The sequence below is a fragment of the Macrosteles quadrilineatus genome, unplaced genomic scaffold (assembly GCF_028750875.1).
Source record: "Macrosteles quadrilineatus isolate MER2022 unplaced genomic scaffold, UCM_ALF_1.0 Scaffold_1__1_contigs__length_201487025, whole genome shotgun sequence".
Taxonomy (NCBI): Eukaryota; Metazoa; Arthropoda; class Insecta; order Hemiptera; family Cicadellidae; genus Macrosteles; species Macrosteles quadrilineatus.
Genome location: NW_026542594.1, coordinates 100,071,353 through 100,088,018, shown reverse-complemented (window position 1 = coordinate 100,088,018; position 16,666 = coordinate 100,071,353). Strand labels below are relative to the sequence as shown.

At 36.6% G+C, this 16,666-nt stretch overlaps 2 protein-coding genes across 12 annotated transcripts in view; both read right to left on the bottom strand.

Annotated features, from left to right (window-relative positions):
* The window catches only part of LOC128996897 (protein spinster-like), a 106,649-nt gene extending 105,055 nt beyond the window's left edge, over positions 1-1,594 (bottom strand). For all 11 annotated transcript variants that reach the window (XM_054422544.1, XM_054423095.1, XM_054422833.1 and 8 more), the window contains exon 1: positions 1,232-1,594. In XM_054422544.1, the coding sequence (XP_054278519.1) occupies positions 1,232-1,508 (277 nt within the window). In that variant the 5' untranslated portion in view covers positions 1,509-1,594. The remainder of the gene's footprint in view (positions 1-1,231) is intronic.
* An 11,701-nt stretch (positions 1,595-13,295) lies between these two features.
* LOC128996820 (ubiquitin-protein ligase E3B-like) overlaps positions 13,296-16,666 on the bottom strand; it is a 72,510-nt gene continuing 69,139 nt past the window's right edge. Inside the window, exon 21 of the mRNA XM_054422346.1 lies at positions 13,296-15,862. Within this exon, the coding sequence (XP_054278321.1) occupies positions 15,690-15,862 (173 nt within the window). The 3' untranslated portion in view covers positions 13,296-15,689. The remainder of the gene's footprint in view (positions 15,863-16,666) is intronic.

Here is a 16,666-nt window from a genome sequence, read left to right as displayed (position 1 = left end):
TTTTTATATTTCTGCTTTTATTAATTTTATTATTAAGTAGGCCTAGCCTATCTTTATTTATTTATTATGTAATCTCAACCATAGATATAAAACATACTCCCGTCTCAACTAACAAGTAAGTTACAGTACTTAGGTTTGCTGCAACAGAGAGGGTAGGCCTACCTAAAAATAAAGTGTTTTTGTAGTAGTAAAATTAGTAAGAAATTAATGTATTTTCCAAATTCGATCAAAATTTGTTCATAAACAAGCAAACTACAACAGTTTTATTCTCCATAAGAATAACATTGGAATTTTAAATTTTACAATTTTTTGGAATTTTCTCCATACCTAACAATTATGCGCACAATAATGCTTCAATATAGGCAATTTTAAGGGGAAATCCCTTAAAATATGCTCTGCCATAATGCCTTAAGTTAGTAGGCCTAGCCTAAAAGTTCTTAGTTCGGTTCATAAGGCCCAGCGCACACGGTGTGACTGTTTTACAACTTTTGTTTTGTGACCTCGGCAATGTATTGCAATGGGGAAGCACACACGACGCAACTGGTAATATGCGATTTCAAAAAACATTTGAAACCAGTTGCATGCAACCGTGGGCCCGACGTTGCAGTTGCGTTGCAGACTTCAGTTGCACGAGACCACAAGGTGTTTTGTGGTGTTTGGTGGTATTTTGACGGCCGTATAGTGTTATTAGTGTTTATAATTTCCTATCCGACTAGCTCTAGCTGCTACAAACAGCCTAGTACTAACATTCTTGCTCAAATAAAGGTGAACCCAATGCTCTCTCAGTACCCTTCACTGTCTTCGGTATTGATAATGGCTAATAACGTCTTCTTCGTCTGAGACTGACATAGTAAGCGCACTTAAGGCCTTAAAACAACGTAACAACACTAAATTGACACTCCACTGATTGCACAATAGACACAACTGTAGTGTAAAACAGTCACACCGTGTGCGCTGGGCCTAATACTGTATTGAAATCAATTTGAAATGGTAGAATATAAGTCACCGCTTTATATATCACTTTGATTTAATTCCTTTGGAGTGGCTCGTCTTAAAATTTTATAGAGTAGAAAGTAATAAGCTGGCAAGCAACTACCTCTACAATAACATCATATCCTTGATATGAATAAATAAATAAATAGAAAACATTCAGTTTTGAGGTTAGGGTAAACAACACTTTGTACGTCACAGATTTTAGGTTATATGCTGGTGACAGTCGTCAAAAACTTACCAGCAATGATATATCTGTCCATGTAGTTGATCATGTTGACGAAGCACAAAACTACGACGGTTAAAATTTGTCTTTTAGTAATACGATTTTCAACAGGGGTTCTTTTCGCGCCAGTTCTAGGATCTGTTGAATTCGACGACAACGGTGGCACCACTGTATCAACACTATCACCATCTTCGTTCATCAAATGCTGGTGAGAATTATTCGGCGGAATCCCAGTAGGTTCCATGTTTAATATTTTTAAAGAATGTTTATCCACGAACTTTTGAGCTGGCATCGCGAACAACAAAACGGTGGGACGCACGCTGCTCTACACGAAAATCACCATAAGACTGAGACCAGAAATTACCTGTGCCCTCCATTTCGAACAGATGACGTAACCACGTGACTATGAAGGCGCAGGTCATTGGAGGCGTGGCGCATTGATAGCAGTTAGCGTTAGCAGTGCTACCTAGCAGACACGGCTGGAACCTCCTGACCAAACCAGTGCTGCCTAGTGGCCAATACAATTACTACACCCATTTTCAAGTTAATACTTTGAACTGATTTATTATTATTTTTGTTCTATATATCTATTCTATATATGATTCAGTTTTAAAAATCTTTGTACAGTACAACTATAAATCTAGAGTTCTACTGGACTACTGGAGTTTGTGATAGCACTGAGGTCTCAGAAATACTAGACGTTACAACTCCAAGTGCTTCCCAAAAAACTCTGGATGAACTTGGAATAGAATTAAGTCTAAAGGCCACTGATGACAATAATATTATTACTGACGATGATGCCTTGAAAATTGCTGGTGAAGTCGGCAATGCTTTGCTAAAAAAGATAAGTGACTTAAAGGCTGAAAATTTACAGAAAGACAATAAACTGTTAACGCTTATGATGGAAATTGAGGATCTGCAATCAATCAATGACAAACTAGTGATAAGAAAAGAACAGCTAATGCAAATGTTGGAAGACAGTGATAGGGAACTTGAAAGAGTTAAGGAAGAGAAAATAACGGTGCGTAATTTTTATGAAGATCATGATTATGAACAAATAAAAATTTTAAAAGCAAAAGAAGACGAAATTGAAAAGCTGCAACACAAACTAAAGAAGCTAGAAAATGACAACGGGTATTCCGAGGAAGAGCACTCATTAAAAATAAGCCCAAGTGAATCCAAGGAAATAGATAGTGATGTTCTGAACAATCTTACAGCACAATTAAATAGACTTACAAATAGCCACTTGTTCATGGAAAAAAGGCTCTCGTCCTTGGAAGCAAACACTAAAAAATCTTCCTGCACAGATTATGAAAGTGTCAATCCACACAAAATTTGTAAAACACCACCTATTTGCGAAGAGCAAGAGATTGCAATTGGAACTCTTAGGAAGCCGCCAATTAGCGCCAAGCTTCTTCTTGAGGGAGAGACATTTGAAGACTTTTTCAACAATAACATTGAAGAATTTCTAAAACAAATCAAAGAAGAAATTCGTGTCCTTCCCAGCAAAGAAACACAACTACTACAGCCGCAATATGAAGAAAATCAACTCCCACTAGTTCTATCTCCGTCAGTGAAAGATAAATCCAATCTAGACACAGCAGTCGAAATCGTAGAAGACAATCATTATTTTTTAGGACAGAGCCACAAGATAAAGTCAAAGTTAAAAAACCCAACAGGGTTCAAGAGAAGTTTTATAAATTCAGCGAGAAAAATGCCAAAGGTTTAACTATTTTCCACCAAAATACAGACAGGATCAGTAATAAAATTGAAAGAATGAACCATTTACTCCACTTAACGAATCCAAATTTAGTAGTGATCACCGAACATGGCCAAAACGAGAATGACATAGCTAATACCAGGCTTATCAACTACAGTCTTGTCTCGGCTTTCAGCAGGAACAATGTGATGAAGGGAGGTGTGGCCATATACAAACATGATAGCATAAACAATGATATAATCTCATTAAACCTTGAGCACTTCAGCACCCCTTTGATTTGTGAGGTAACAGCCATTTCGTTTGTTATAAGCAAGAAGTCACGCTTGAATGTTCTGGGTGTTTACCGCCCTCCCAAGAATGATAAGGAATCTTTCTCTCTTGCTCTGCAGACACTCTCGAACGTGCTAGACGAGTGGACTTCAGCCAACAACACTACCGTTATCATCGGGGATTTCAATGTTGACCATCTTCAACCATCCAATGAGAGGACGCTTCTCAATGAACTTCTAGCGACCTATGACATTCAGAGATTGGAACTTCCTCCTACCAGGATCACCAAGGACACATCGTCTTCCATCGATATGTTCTGCATCTCCTCCCAGCGCTTGGGTGAAGTGGATTTTCAGGTGGCTCAAACTGGAATTTCGGACCACACAGGACAACTGTTCAACCTATTGCCTGAAATCAGAGAAAGTGTGCCTATGACGGCAACCCTAAGACACATCAACAATGACACTTTACAACATCTGAAGATTCTTCTTGCTGAACAAGATTGGAATGAAGTGCTACAATGTGGCAACGTCGAAGAAGCTTACGACAATTTCATCACGACTGTGACGCTCGCTTTAAACTCAGCTTGCCCTGTTAGGAGATCCCGAGCGAAACCTCGCAGTACTGTTAAACATGTTTTTGATGAGGAGGCTGGCTTACTGAAGACACAGTACCTCGAAGCGCACAACATCTACATCTTGAGTGGGAGAAATGAAGACAGGGAAATAGCTAATGAGTTAAAAAGGTCCTATGACTTAAAACTGAGATCATTAAGAAAGGCAGCCAATGCAACCTACATCTCAGAGTCCAACAACAAAAGTAAAGCGGTCTGGAAAATTATTAACAGTGAAAGGCAACCAAAGAGAGAACCTTCAAACACAGCACATCTGAACATAGGCGAAACAGTCATTGATGATCCTGTTGATGTCTCTAATGAGTTCAACGCCTTTTTCACGTCTATTGCAGAAGAGACTCTTAAGAAAATACAGACTGAGAAAACGGATCACATCCAATCCCATGAATGGCAGTTTGAATATCCAGCATCAGTGTTCACTCCTACATCGAAGAAGGAACTTGTCAAGATAATCAACAGCATGGAAAACAAAACTTCTTCCGGGCTGGATGAGGTGTCTTCGTTGATGTTGAAGCGATGTCATGAGGAACTTATAGAGCCTCTAAACCATATTATCAACCTTAGTTTCAACCAAGGCCACGTCCCCAAGAAAATGAAGTCATCCAAAGTGGTCCCTCTTCACAAGTCGGGAAGTAAATACGAGCTGGGCAATTATAGGCCTATTTCCTTGGTCTCAACTTTCTCAAAGTTGATGGAGAAAGTGGTTCTGTCCAGAATAGTTGACCACCTGGAGAGGAATGGCATCATCTTGGATAAACAGCATGGCTTCATCAGCAATAGATCCACATCTACCGCCTTGGTTTCTCTAGTTGAGGATGTGATAGACAGGCTTGAGGAGGGCCAAACCGTCATGGGCATATTTCTCGATCTAAGTAAGGCCTTTGACTGCCTCAGTCACAGTCTGATCCTGGCCAAGCTCACTGCCCTTGGCTTTGAGGAGAGAGCCCTTGCATGGTTTCAAAGTTACCTAAATGGTAGAGATCAAGTTGTGGAAATCAAGCAAACCAAGAACAATATATGCACCGCTGTGAGATCCAGCAAACTTGCAGTCAATAGAGGTGTCCCTCAGGGATCAGTCTTAGGCCCTGTGCTGTTTGTTCTATTCACGGCCGACTTTCCCGCTTACACAAGTCCTTTCTGCAACATGGTAATGTACGCTGACGACACGGTGCTCATCACATCAAACAAGGATAAAGAAAAGCTTGAAGTTGAATCGTTCATTGCCCTAAACATGGCTGTTGAGTTCTGCAATATGAACGACCTAGTGTTCAACGAATCCAAGACCAAGCAGCTCAACTTTGGAACGCTGAGGGAGGAGGTGTCTGATTTCCCCGATATTGAACGGGTTGAGGCCACAAAACATCTGGGGGTGGTGATCGACAGCGCGCTGACTTGGTGGGGACATCTGGATGGGCTCTGCAGCAGCCTTAGTAGTGTTCTATTTGCTCTCCGAAGAGTGAAAAATATAAGTACTCCGGAAGCTGTCATGACAACCTACAACTCTTTGTTTGAGAGCCGGCTGCGCTATGGGATTGTTCTTTGGGGCGCCACTTCGCAGAGCAATCTAAAGCGTGTGCTCACCATCCAGAAGAAAGCGGTTCGGATGATTGCTGGTCTTGGTTGGAGGGACAGCTGCAGAGAGGCCTTTAAAGACTTGAAGATCCTAACTGTGGTAAATATTTACTTACTGGAGGTGATCTGTTTGGCTGTCTCAGCAGATCCGCAACGAAACAGAGATGTCCACTCCCACCGCACTAGGAATGCCTCAAACTTCAACCTTCCAGCACATCGTACGGCAAGATTTCAACGGAAGCCTACCTACGCCGGAGCAAAGCTCTTTAATGTCCTGCCGGATGAGGTGAAGAGGACTAATCCCGATAAGCTGAAGAAGATCCTGTCTGTTTGGTTGCTGTCACGCCCATTCTATAACATCGAGGAGTTTAAGAACTGGAAGAATGACTCTGTGTAAAGCAAGATCATAATACTCTTTTCTAATTTTGTGTAATGACACCATTTTCAATCTTGATGATTGTAAAATAAAGATTTCTCTCTCTCTCTCTCTCTCTCTCTCTCTGGACCGATTTTATTAATTAACTAGGTGAAACCCGTCGAAATCGACGGTTACTTTCAAGGCTTGCAACTGATATAACTGCGACAAATTGAGTGAAATTATACATATTTTGAGCATTTAGCATTGTTTAAAGAGTAATAAGTGTAAAAACAATAATGATATTAATTGCATTAGTTGCCAAATATGGTTGATCATTCAATGAATAAAATATTTCCCATACTGTACATCATCGGAGTTATTATTAGTATGTTAACTGGTACATCTTCTTTTAGAAGAACCTTTAAATAGTATTAAAATCATATTGGTGGATCTTTTGTAGTTAAAACTTCCGCGATTTCATCTGTCTAATAAAGATTAATCTATGATTTTATTTGAGAAAAATATCTGTTTATTGAAAAGACACGTTCTGACTTTAAAAGGGAGGTCCATCCGTTGCAGTGCAAGTTTGATTTTTCCTTCGTCACGTCACGTCAGTTCATATCGTACTTCTGTGCCAATAAATAACCCTCAAGCATAGTTTTGGGAAATTGGTTGGGGGGATGTTGAAGCTAATAAGACACTTCTGCACTTGTATTATTTTGCATTTTATTACACAATCGAAGATTTTTCCAATGATTTAAAACATGTATGGCAATAATCTTATAGTATGATAAAATATAGCCAAAAGTGGTGAAAAAGACAGACACCAACCCCGTACAATAGATATAAGATAGTTCAATAAGAAATAATTGTTAAATAACAGTTAGGCTACTGTGATAAAAGGATTTTCCACTGATTTCGTAATGGAACGTTATATTGCAAAATATGACATGATACAGAAGAAAATCAATTTTAAAATCAGAAAATAACATTGCAAATACTTCTTTTGGACAATTCAGTAACTCCCAATAAATGTGTGTTGTTTAAAATACAATTTTAAATTAACAGCTGTTTCATTAAAAAGTATTATCCACATGGACAAAATGTAAACAAATCTGTGGAGGGATCTTTAAGGGCTTCTGGGGCAGAGCCCTAACGGGATTCACTTAGTTTTTATTTTGGTAACTCATCTAGGGACCAAGACCTTTCTTTGGACACCTCTACCAAGTTTCTACGCCCAGTCGTTCTCTCAAATTCATGGAGACAAAGTTTCCAATTAAATATTTAGATTCCCCCATGTTAATCTTATGGGAGAAAATCCAACTTTGGTGGAGGATCCTGCCCAAACTAATAAAGATTTCAAGAAACGAAAAAGACTTTGCAAAACTACAGATCAGGGCCATTCATTTGACACTTTAATCATCAAAATCGGTCCAAAAATGAGGGAGGAGTTCTGTTTACAAAAATCGGCTTAGCGTATTATATATATAGATAGATGGGTCGTTGGAAAGCTCAATTCATGTAGATTTGCAAATAATTATGAAGGTTTGTTTTGTCATGATTTATGGTACCGGTAAAACATTAAAAAAAACATGTTCTCCATAAGAAATACATTGAAAACTGTGTTCTCACACTTATTATTTGGATGCGACTTTTTGCTGCGTTTTTTGAGTATTTTCAAGAAGTGGATGGTATTAATATGTATGAAATGTTATTCTCTTTCAGAATATCACCTTCCACTTTGGTAGATTTCCTCGCCATTTAAAAGTTATTTGAAAAAAAAGCTAAGCAACATCCGAATTTATAGTAATGAGAAAATACTGAGTAAGGGAATTTTTTTTTAAACTTTGTATAAATCTACACTTCTACTAGACCGATCTTATCTATGGGCCGGAGCAAACCTGCAGACTAAACGAATTTCAACTTCTCTGATTACATTTTTACTATGAGGCTGCCTTTATTGAGTATAAAATAATAAAATAACTATATAAAATAACTTAAAAAAAATAGAGTTACGTATAATTAATTGCAGAAAATTACTAAAATGATTATAATTATTGTTGATTCACGATTCAGCAGTGTGCTTTAGGTAGTCCGATCTTAAAATTCAATAGGTAGCTCAAATGAAAGCTGGTATTTCACTAAAGGGTTTTAGACAAAAACATATAGGGTAATGTAATTAGACTGCCGGAATACATCTTTAATTAAAATAAAAAATAGAAAAAATCAAATTTATATTAAATATAAATTTGATTTTTTCGTGTAAAACAAATTTTGTTTGTCGTTTAATACATTAGATAAATTATAATGATGATACTTGATGATAAATATGTGCTTGCATAGCTTTATTTTAAAACCAGAATTATGAAAATCGGTCAGGTAGAAGAGCCAAACGAACTCGGAAAAGAAAAACCAATATACTTTTTATAGATGGCAATAATTGGTTTACCACAAATGCATAATCTAATCATATGAAACATGTGTTTAGGCCTATAATAAATTGAACAGCTTATTGATTTTTCATTGATTTAATGTTGTTGTTTACAATTTGCATTTATTTGTGTTTAAAGTGTGTTCCTTATGTTAAGCGTGTGATTCTGATATGTGCTTAATCTGTATTATTAATATTAGTGAGTAAAGTGGTGTATGGATTTCATAACCATTATTTTACTAGAGACCATTGTATTTAACCACAACGGGCTCTGTTGCTAGTATTAAATACTTCAGCATTCTTAAGTGTTCATCTATCTATCTATATATCTAATTCCGTAAGCCCAAAATTTTACAATGAAATTGTGAGCGAACGGGAGGGCGTAGAAAGCTGGGAGAGGTCTCATTTTAAAGGTCTGATTATGAAGTTTTGGGGAAAATTATTCATTTTTTAGCGAATTTCCCTATAGGGAAGTAGCTATTACCGTAGGTCTCATGGTAAGACTTAGGCCCGGGACCGATTTACTTTTTCATTTTAATGTCCCCAGAGGCCAAAAACACCATTCGTTCAAATTTGTATATATGTATATATATATATATATAGGTATATATATAGATTTATATATATATATATGTGTCCGTGAACTCGATAACTTGAGTAATTTTTATCCGATTTTGACGAAATTTGGTTTGAAGGTGTAAGGCGGGATAAACTTGAATGAGTTCGCGATCCAGCATGATCGGACCATGGGAACAGGGTTTTATGGGGTAAAAATTGGTTTTTCTCACTTTTTACCCTCAAAACACAAAATTTCCCAATTTTTCTCTAAACCTTCTTAAAGAGCTTAAAAAAACAAACAATTCAGTATATCAAAGTGTTTTTGTACGGTTATTGGTTACGGAGAAAACTAAAAAAATTGTAAATTTAAAATTCCCATGTTATTCTTATGGAGAATATTGTAAAATGTTGTAGTTTGCTTGTTTATGGATATATTTTGATCAAACTTGGCAAATTTATTTATTTTATAGTAAGCTATCAATATTTTACTAAAAACACACTACTTTATTAGTTTCCTTGTAGCAGCAAACCTAGGTACTCGTTAAACCTAATGTTATTTAAATAGATCAATTGAAAATCAATTCGGCCAAATGGAAATTCGCTTAGACGGCAGGTTTGCTGCGGCGGGGGTATCTTAATTATGAACCAAAAGGTTGTTACGGAATAAAATAATTCACATTTAAATTACATGGGAATCTAATTTTATGTCTTTCTATTTAGTGTAAACACAGCTGTGATTATATAAATTGAAAAAAATATAACCACACCTGAATGCGGATTATTTTGTTATTGTAAAATTGATAGTGAAGTAGTAAGCAACACGGAGTGAAAATTAGATAAAATCTTTTGAACAAACAATTATAAACTTTTAAACTTAATACTTTAAAATGGATTGTTCTTATTTGCACAGTAATAATGTATAATGTCGGAAGACCACCATGCAGAGATATGTATTGTTCCTCGAAATGAGAACAACAGGTGCCAGATTTGGCACGATATTAATGGAAGAAGAATAAATGAGCATCGGATGAACATAAATTTATTCCTTTGTATAGATTACCACTTTTAAATGAAATTCCATTGCACAGCATAGGACCAATGAACGATGGGTACTTTCATTGTGGTGCATTGCGCAATTTGATTTGGTGAAATTGTGGTGCAAGGCCGAACCTTCACAAAAGTTGGCATTTATTTAAAAACCCAGTGTGGAACCAAATGAAGACCAAGGAATTGACCAAAATGGATACTATACGACAAATGTTGTTTTCAGAGAGATTTTGTTATAGAATTAGCATTTTACAATTTGGATGATGACATTATCCCTATGTGTTTTAATTTGTCTATATTTAAAGAAATCTAGATAGATTTAATTAATAGTCATGAAGATTGATATTGGAAAATGTTCCTTAGTTGTATTATGATTAGAAAGTTTATATTATAAACACACCGCATGTCCTTTGGAATTTTTATTTTAAACAGAGCAGACATCAAAATGCATTATGCAGGTATGTAATAACTATTTTACATATCATAAAATACAAAAATGTTAAATGATAACTCAAGGTAGGGTAACCCATGAGACTAATAATTTGTACAAAATAATTACTAGAATATATATATACAGGGTGAGTTTTAAATGAGTTCCCCCCCTACTTTTTTCTACATTTCTTAAGATATCACCTCCGGACCATGTCAGATCATTGTAGAGTAGTAAGTACTTCATTTTGACTGGGTATAAAATTTTGGCCGCCATCTTGGATCTGCCATATTGGATACAAAGTTTTTTTTCAAATGTAAAGGTAGGATTGTGACCCATCGTTTCAAACTAGATTTTTACGCTGAATATGATGCTGCAATCCGTTTTTAAAAGTCTTGATCCATTCTAAAGTTATGGAAACATTTTATAACTTATTTTTAGCCCATTTTAACATTGTGCAGTTACAAACTCAGACTATAATCGTAAAATAGAGCTAGATAAAGATAAGTATACACCACCAGTCATTGTCAACCTATTTTCACTTGGTTATGATCACTTGGATACGATTATGGTCTTAGTTTGTAACTGCACAATGTTAAAATTGGCTAAAAATAAAGTTTTAAACAGTAGGCCTACTCATAACTTTAGAACGAATCAAGATTTTTAAAAACGGATTGCAGCATCGTATTCAGCGTAAAAATCTAGTTTGAAACGATGGGTCACAACCTTACCTTTGCTTTTGAAAAAAAAAACTTTGTATCCAATATGGCAGATCCAAGATGGCGGCCAAAATTGTATACCCAGTCAAAATGAAGTACTTACTACTCTACAATGATCTGACGTGGTCCGGAGTTGATATCTTAAGAAATGTAGAAAAAAGTAGGGGGGGAATCATTTAAAACTCACTCTGTATATATATAGGGGCTATTGCCCCTACAAGCCACTAGTTCAATGTAATATTGCTTTCTGGCTTTGATGATAAATCACGATCAGCTTTATTGAAGTAAACAAAAATCAGCAGTAAATGGCTTGTTTCTAATGCTATTCTTATGAAGAACATTTTACGTTACATCTGATTTTGTGTTTAAATTTAGGGAATTTCACTATTTTTCCCGCCGTCACAGGATTGAGACCTTTAATGTGAACCCTCTCCCGTCGTTCTACGGCCTGTTTCACATCTACCCGGCTGTCGGGTGTCGGGTGTCGTTTAACCGGCAATGGGGTGGAGAAGTATATAGGACCTTTCACATATGACCTTACCCATACCTTACCCGGCTGCCGGGTACTAGTCGAGGGTTACCTCCCACTATCTCCGCGTTCCGCTACCTCCATGTCCCGCCACCTCCGAATTTCAGAGTGACCCTTAAAATCCTCGGTTACTACCTGCGTTCATACTTTCCGCGAGGGCGAAGTCCCGCCTCCCTTAAACACCGCTAAAATATTGAATATTTTGTTTAAGAATTTATAGTAAAATATCCAGTTTGTATAATTTCTTTGGTTTAAAAATACTTGTATGGTAAAATATTCTATAGATCTATGAGGTTATTTTATTTAGTCTATGATTTTGTCATCGATTATAGGAAACAAGTAAGATTAGTAGATATAAGTAGACCACAGAGATAAGTAAGACCATTGCTCTATATACAAATCAAATCGTATTCTCTGCTCCCAAGAACTGTATCACGGGTTTCAAATTATCGGATTTAAAATGCATAGCTAGCTGTTCTGAATTAAACACAATTTTAACTGACTAGTCGATTCCCGTACGTAGGACAGGCCAACGTAGGGGGGGGGGGGGGGATATATTAAAACGTGACAGGGTTTTTTTATTTCACGATTCTGAATCAACCACTTAACGGATTTTCACGATTTTTGTGTTGAAAGAAAGATAATTTTTAGAACTAGGGAATGTCAAAGCCATAATTTTAGTTTAGGGTTTCAGTTTTTTTAGAAATTAAGTTTTAATTTTTAAAAAGTCTAGCAGCCGACGCTAATATTCTAGACTAAAGCTTTTGCTATAATACCATTTGCTTAACGTAACAGCTGTAAACATTCAGCGTTTGTGACACAAATTCAGCATTTGGATAAAAATTAAATGACATACGTAGGGTTGATTTATTTATACTATGGAGGGGAGGTAATTAGGAGGCGGGGCTTGATGACAATGACTGCTTGAAATGACAGCTAGCAACGCAGGCAGTGGATTATAAGGGTCACTCAAGAATTCGGAGATGGCGGGACAGATATGGGTTCGGAGGCGGAGATAGCGGGAGCACACGTAGCCGAGAGATGACGGGTGCCCCCTCGGCGAAGGCCGGCTGCCGGAGTCAGGTAAACAAGCCGGCCGGAGTAGTGGGTGTAGCGGCCCAATGTGACTGTTCACATACAACTGGCACTTGCCGTCTGTCGGTTGCACCAAGTGTACTTTTAGTTCTGTTGTTTGTAGTTATTGTGTATTACTTTTGGGTACCGGTATTTGTTTGCAAAGTTTTGGTCATGTCGGAAATAGACCTTGAACTACTTATTTATTTCAAGAGCAGAATTATTTGAATTAAATTACATTTTTACTCTCCCCCCAGCTTTGTCAGCCAGGGAGTGAAGAGGGTGCTATGTTGTGAGAGCAATTCCTTGCCAAGTGATTTTCCAGGATAATTACACCAACGCTCTAGGTGTTGTCCCCTGGACCATTTGTTGATTGCATGTTTAGCGGTACCATAGACAAAAAGAATTAAATATAGACCGTCAGCTGTGCTGCGGTTACCATAGGTTCTGGCACATACCGCTGGGACGCCATGTAGTTATGGCCTAAGCGCTACGTAACTACACAGCGCTCCCAGTGGTGTGCGCCAGAACCTATGGTAACCATGGAAACCACTGCACAGCTGACAGTCTATATTTCATTCTTTTTGTCTATGGCGGTAGCTTTGCTAATGCCACAGAATGGCTCCGGTCCAAAGATTGGCATGCTTGCACCTTTTTTTGCCAGCTTATCTGCACTCTCGTTGCCGCCAATGAAATAAATATGTAGGTACAAGAACACAAAGACTTCAAGGAAAGAGTGTATTATAACAACATATCACAGACAAATAACTTACTACAGGCTGCATATTAAAAAATAGACTAGACATATCTATCATATTAAATTTTGTGTAACAAAATATGTGTGATTGGAATCAAAATCTCGGTCTTAACCAGCTATCAGTCAAATTGTTTCACAGTCAACTACTCAGAAAATAAACTTCATCTTTGGATACTTGAGTGTATCTTATTCCTATATTAACACTTTCTTTTCTAAAATATAAGCTCAATCCTACTCTTTTAATACAATGGTTTTATTACCAACACTGAATTCATATATACATAAAATTGTATACATTCAATCTATATCAATCAATAGGCAAAAAGGATTAAAGTGTATAAAATCATGTAATTCATTCAGAGGTGTAAATATGAGTAAACAGGTTGATTGCTCCCTTCCACAACGTATGCTTTAAAAACTATTCATTTACATCACGTAAAGATTTACATTGCATTTATTTAGTCATATAGATTATAAATATGTTGCATTATTCACAGTAATTCAGGCCCATGGGTTACATGTGACACGCTATGGGCTCCAAATATATCTGTGCCCCCCTCAGCGGGACATTTACTAAAGCGGATCTGCAGTAATTATAGGTATTAGAAGATCCTAAAACGTATAACGGAGTTCACAAATGGCATTAAGTGTTAAAGGTTTAAGACCCAATTGTTTTTTAAACTGTGTTATATAAATTAGTTTGTGTTTTACATAAGTTTTTACACATTTGCTGTGCGCCACTCACCGGTGAGTGCTGGCATTGCCTAAATTCCATTAAGTTTCTGAGCAGCAGCCTACCGGGAAGAACGGGTATTTTTATGTCTGCGTTTAACTAGGAATGGGTGCTTTATTGTGGTATAGGTTGGTAGTAAATTTCCCCCGTAAAATCCCCTTCTGGTAAGCTTAGAAATAAACTTTTTGTCCTGCTTTTTCTCCCTCCTATTCCCTACTATTGGCAATACAATGGGACCAGCTGGTTCCAGACAGTGCTGCTATCTGTGAGTGTTTCAGCAAACTACGTCGACACTCGTCGTAACGCAGAACATCACCGCACTTAATTTGCTATTCATCAGACCGAAATATTTGAAAGCAAAACAGATCCGCTCGACACTGCGCCGCACTGGGGCTACGCCCGCCATTTGGTGGGCCGCAGCGAACGTGTTAAAACTCCACACTTACTTTGCAGGCAGTTATAATTAACAAACCTATTAAAATTATAATGTGGTAAAAATATTTTTTATGTCATCCTACAGTGAAATAGTGGTTCTCATAGTGGTTTCCAGATAATTGTATTGTTGTGTAGATCTAGTAGTTTTTTTTATCCCTATGGTAAGTTAAAAATAAACAACTGGAAGTAAGGATACCAGCTACACATTTTTATCAATTTTTTCAAAGTAATAGTTCTCAATCCCACCCATTGTTGACTTGATGCTGATTGTTCTATCAATAGTCAAAGGTTCCCATTGAAAATTGAACTACGAAAGAGGCTTAAAAGACAAGGATATCTTGTAAACTGTTTACATCTAAAACACATAAATACTAAAAGTATTCAAGCAAAGTAAAAATCCTTCTATACACCTAATGTTAATGGCATTCAACAGTAGCAATGACTTGTGATTTTGGTAATAAAATGTCGCTGAAAAGGATTTATAGGCAACAGTATACTGTAAGTAGTAAAGACAATCCACACTAAGAGATTCACCAACTTGTGACAAGAAAACATAGCTAAAAAATATATATTTTATGAAAAAGCCTGAAAATTTAGGTGAAATTGTACTTCTTGACACATTTTTCTCTCAACAGTGAACAGTTGTCAATTACTTTTAGTTTAGTTTAAACATAAAAAAATTTCGTTTTGGCTCAAGTAAATTAATTGGGAACAGTTTTATAAACTATAGGTAAACCAGTTTTAATAGGTAAATCCTACTTAGATATACATTAACCATTTTTGTTTTTACATAAAGAGAAATTACTATCCTATTACTTACACATAACATTAACAGATACAACATGTTTTAACTTATAAATACAAACATCTATTGTGACCTATGAGATACCTTGAGAAAATAAACACTCTTTAAATTTTTATACATATTTAAAACTTTTGTTATTTTAAAACTATAATCATAAAACTAACCTATATCAAATAACGTAATAAGCATAGATAGATACAGTTAGAAACAAAGAGTAAGCACAGTCAATAATATTTAAATTTACTAATGTTTGTACAATGTATCATAATGAAAAGACAACTAAATTAGGAAATAAATAATAGGTAACTTAAATACATATATCTTGAACTTAGGTGTAAGAGAAGATTGAGACTTTAGACCTGAACATTTTGAAATTTTCCTAGTCCCACGGCGCAAGCTATTTAAGACAGTTCAAACCCTGTATTGCTCGTGATGGCGTATCGCAGCTTCTCTCGCAAGGTGCTCTTGCGCTGGTAGTTTGGCAACTTGAGCAGATTGAAGCAAGTGGACGAAGTGGGGAGCCGATGTTGTGGGTCCTTTTTGCGAATCGTAAAAAATCCACGAATCACACTTCCTGTTGACAGGAAAAAATCAAATCAACAATAAATATTTGTATCACAACAAAAATACACTATGTAGCTATAGTTTGATGGTTTCCAATTGAAACAAGGAAATTATAGGACAAATATTTGTGGTAAAATTCATTGATGATTTTGCTGCTCAGTCTAAAACTAACTAAAAAAGCATTTCTCAGCTCAAGTGGGCCAACAGAACTTAAGGCCTTTATCCAAGTATTTGTAATGATATTAGAAACAGTGAATATGTCTGTCTTAGAGTATACTTTATACAGAACTAGCTGTACCCGCGGGCTTTGCCCCCTTTAACTTCTTAATTTTCAAGATGAGCTCGTTCACATGGCTCAATCACGTCCTGGTTGAAGTTCGTTCGCTACGCTCGCTCACCTTTTGGTTGCAAATTAGCTGTTGTCATAAATAAAAAAAAATAATAGTGCTGCACCTTGTTGGTAATCCTTGTAACTTTAATGCTATTGAAAATCATAGAACAGAACCAACTTGTTTAATTGAAACAGCTGTTAAGATTCATTAATTCCTTATAATATGAAAAATCATAAGGTTAACATGGGAAACTCCAGAGCCACTGGGGTGGAGCCCGAATGCCCGATCAGAATAAAAACTATGTAGTTTTCCTATTTAATGCCCAAAGAATCGGTGTACCGAATTTCAGCCTCCTAGGTAAATGGGAAGTGGGAGAATTAGTGATGAGTGAGTGAGTGAGTGAGTGTGTCAGTGAGGGCTTTGCCTTTTATAAGTATAGATGTCCCGTAAGTAAGCAGCCAAACTCCGGGAAATGGTTATTT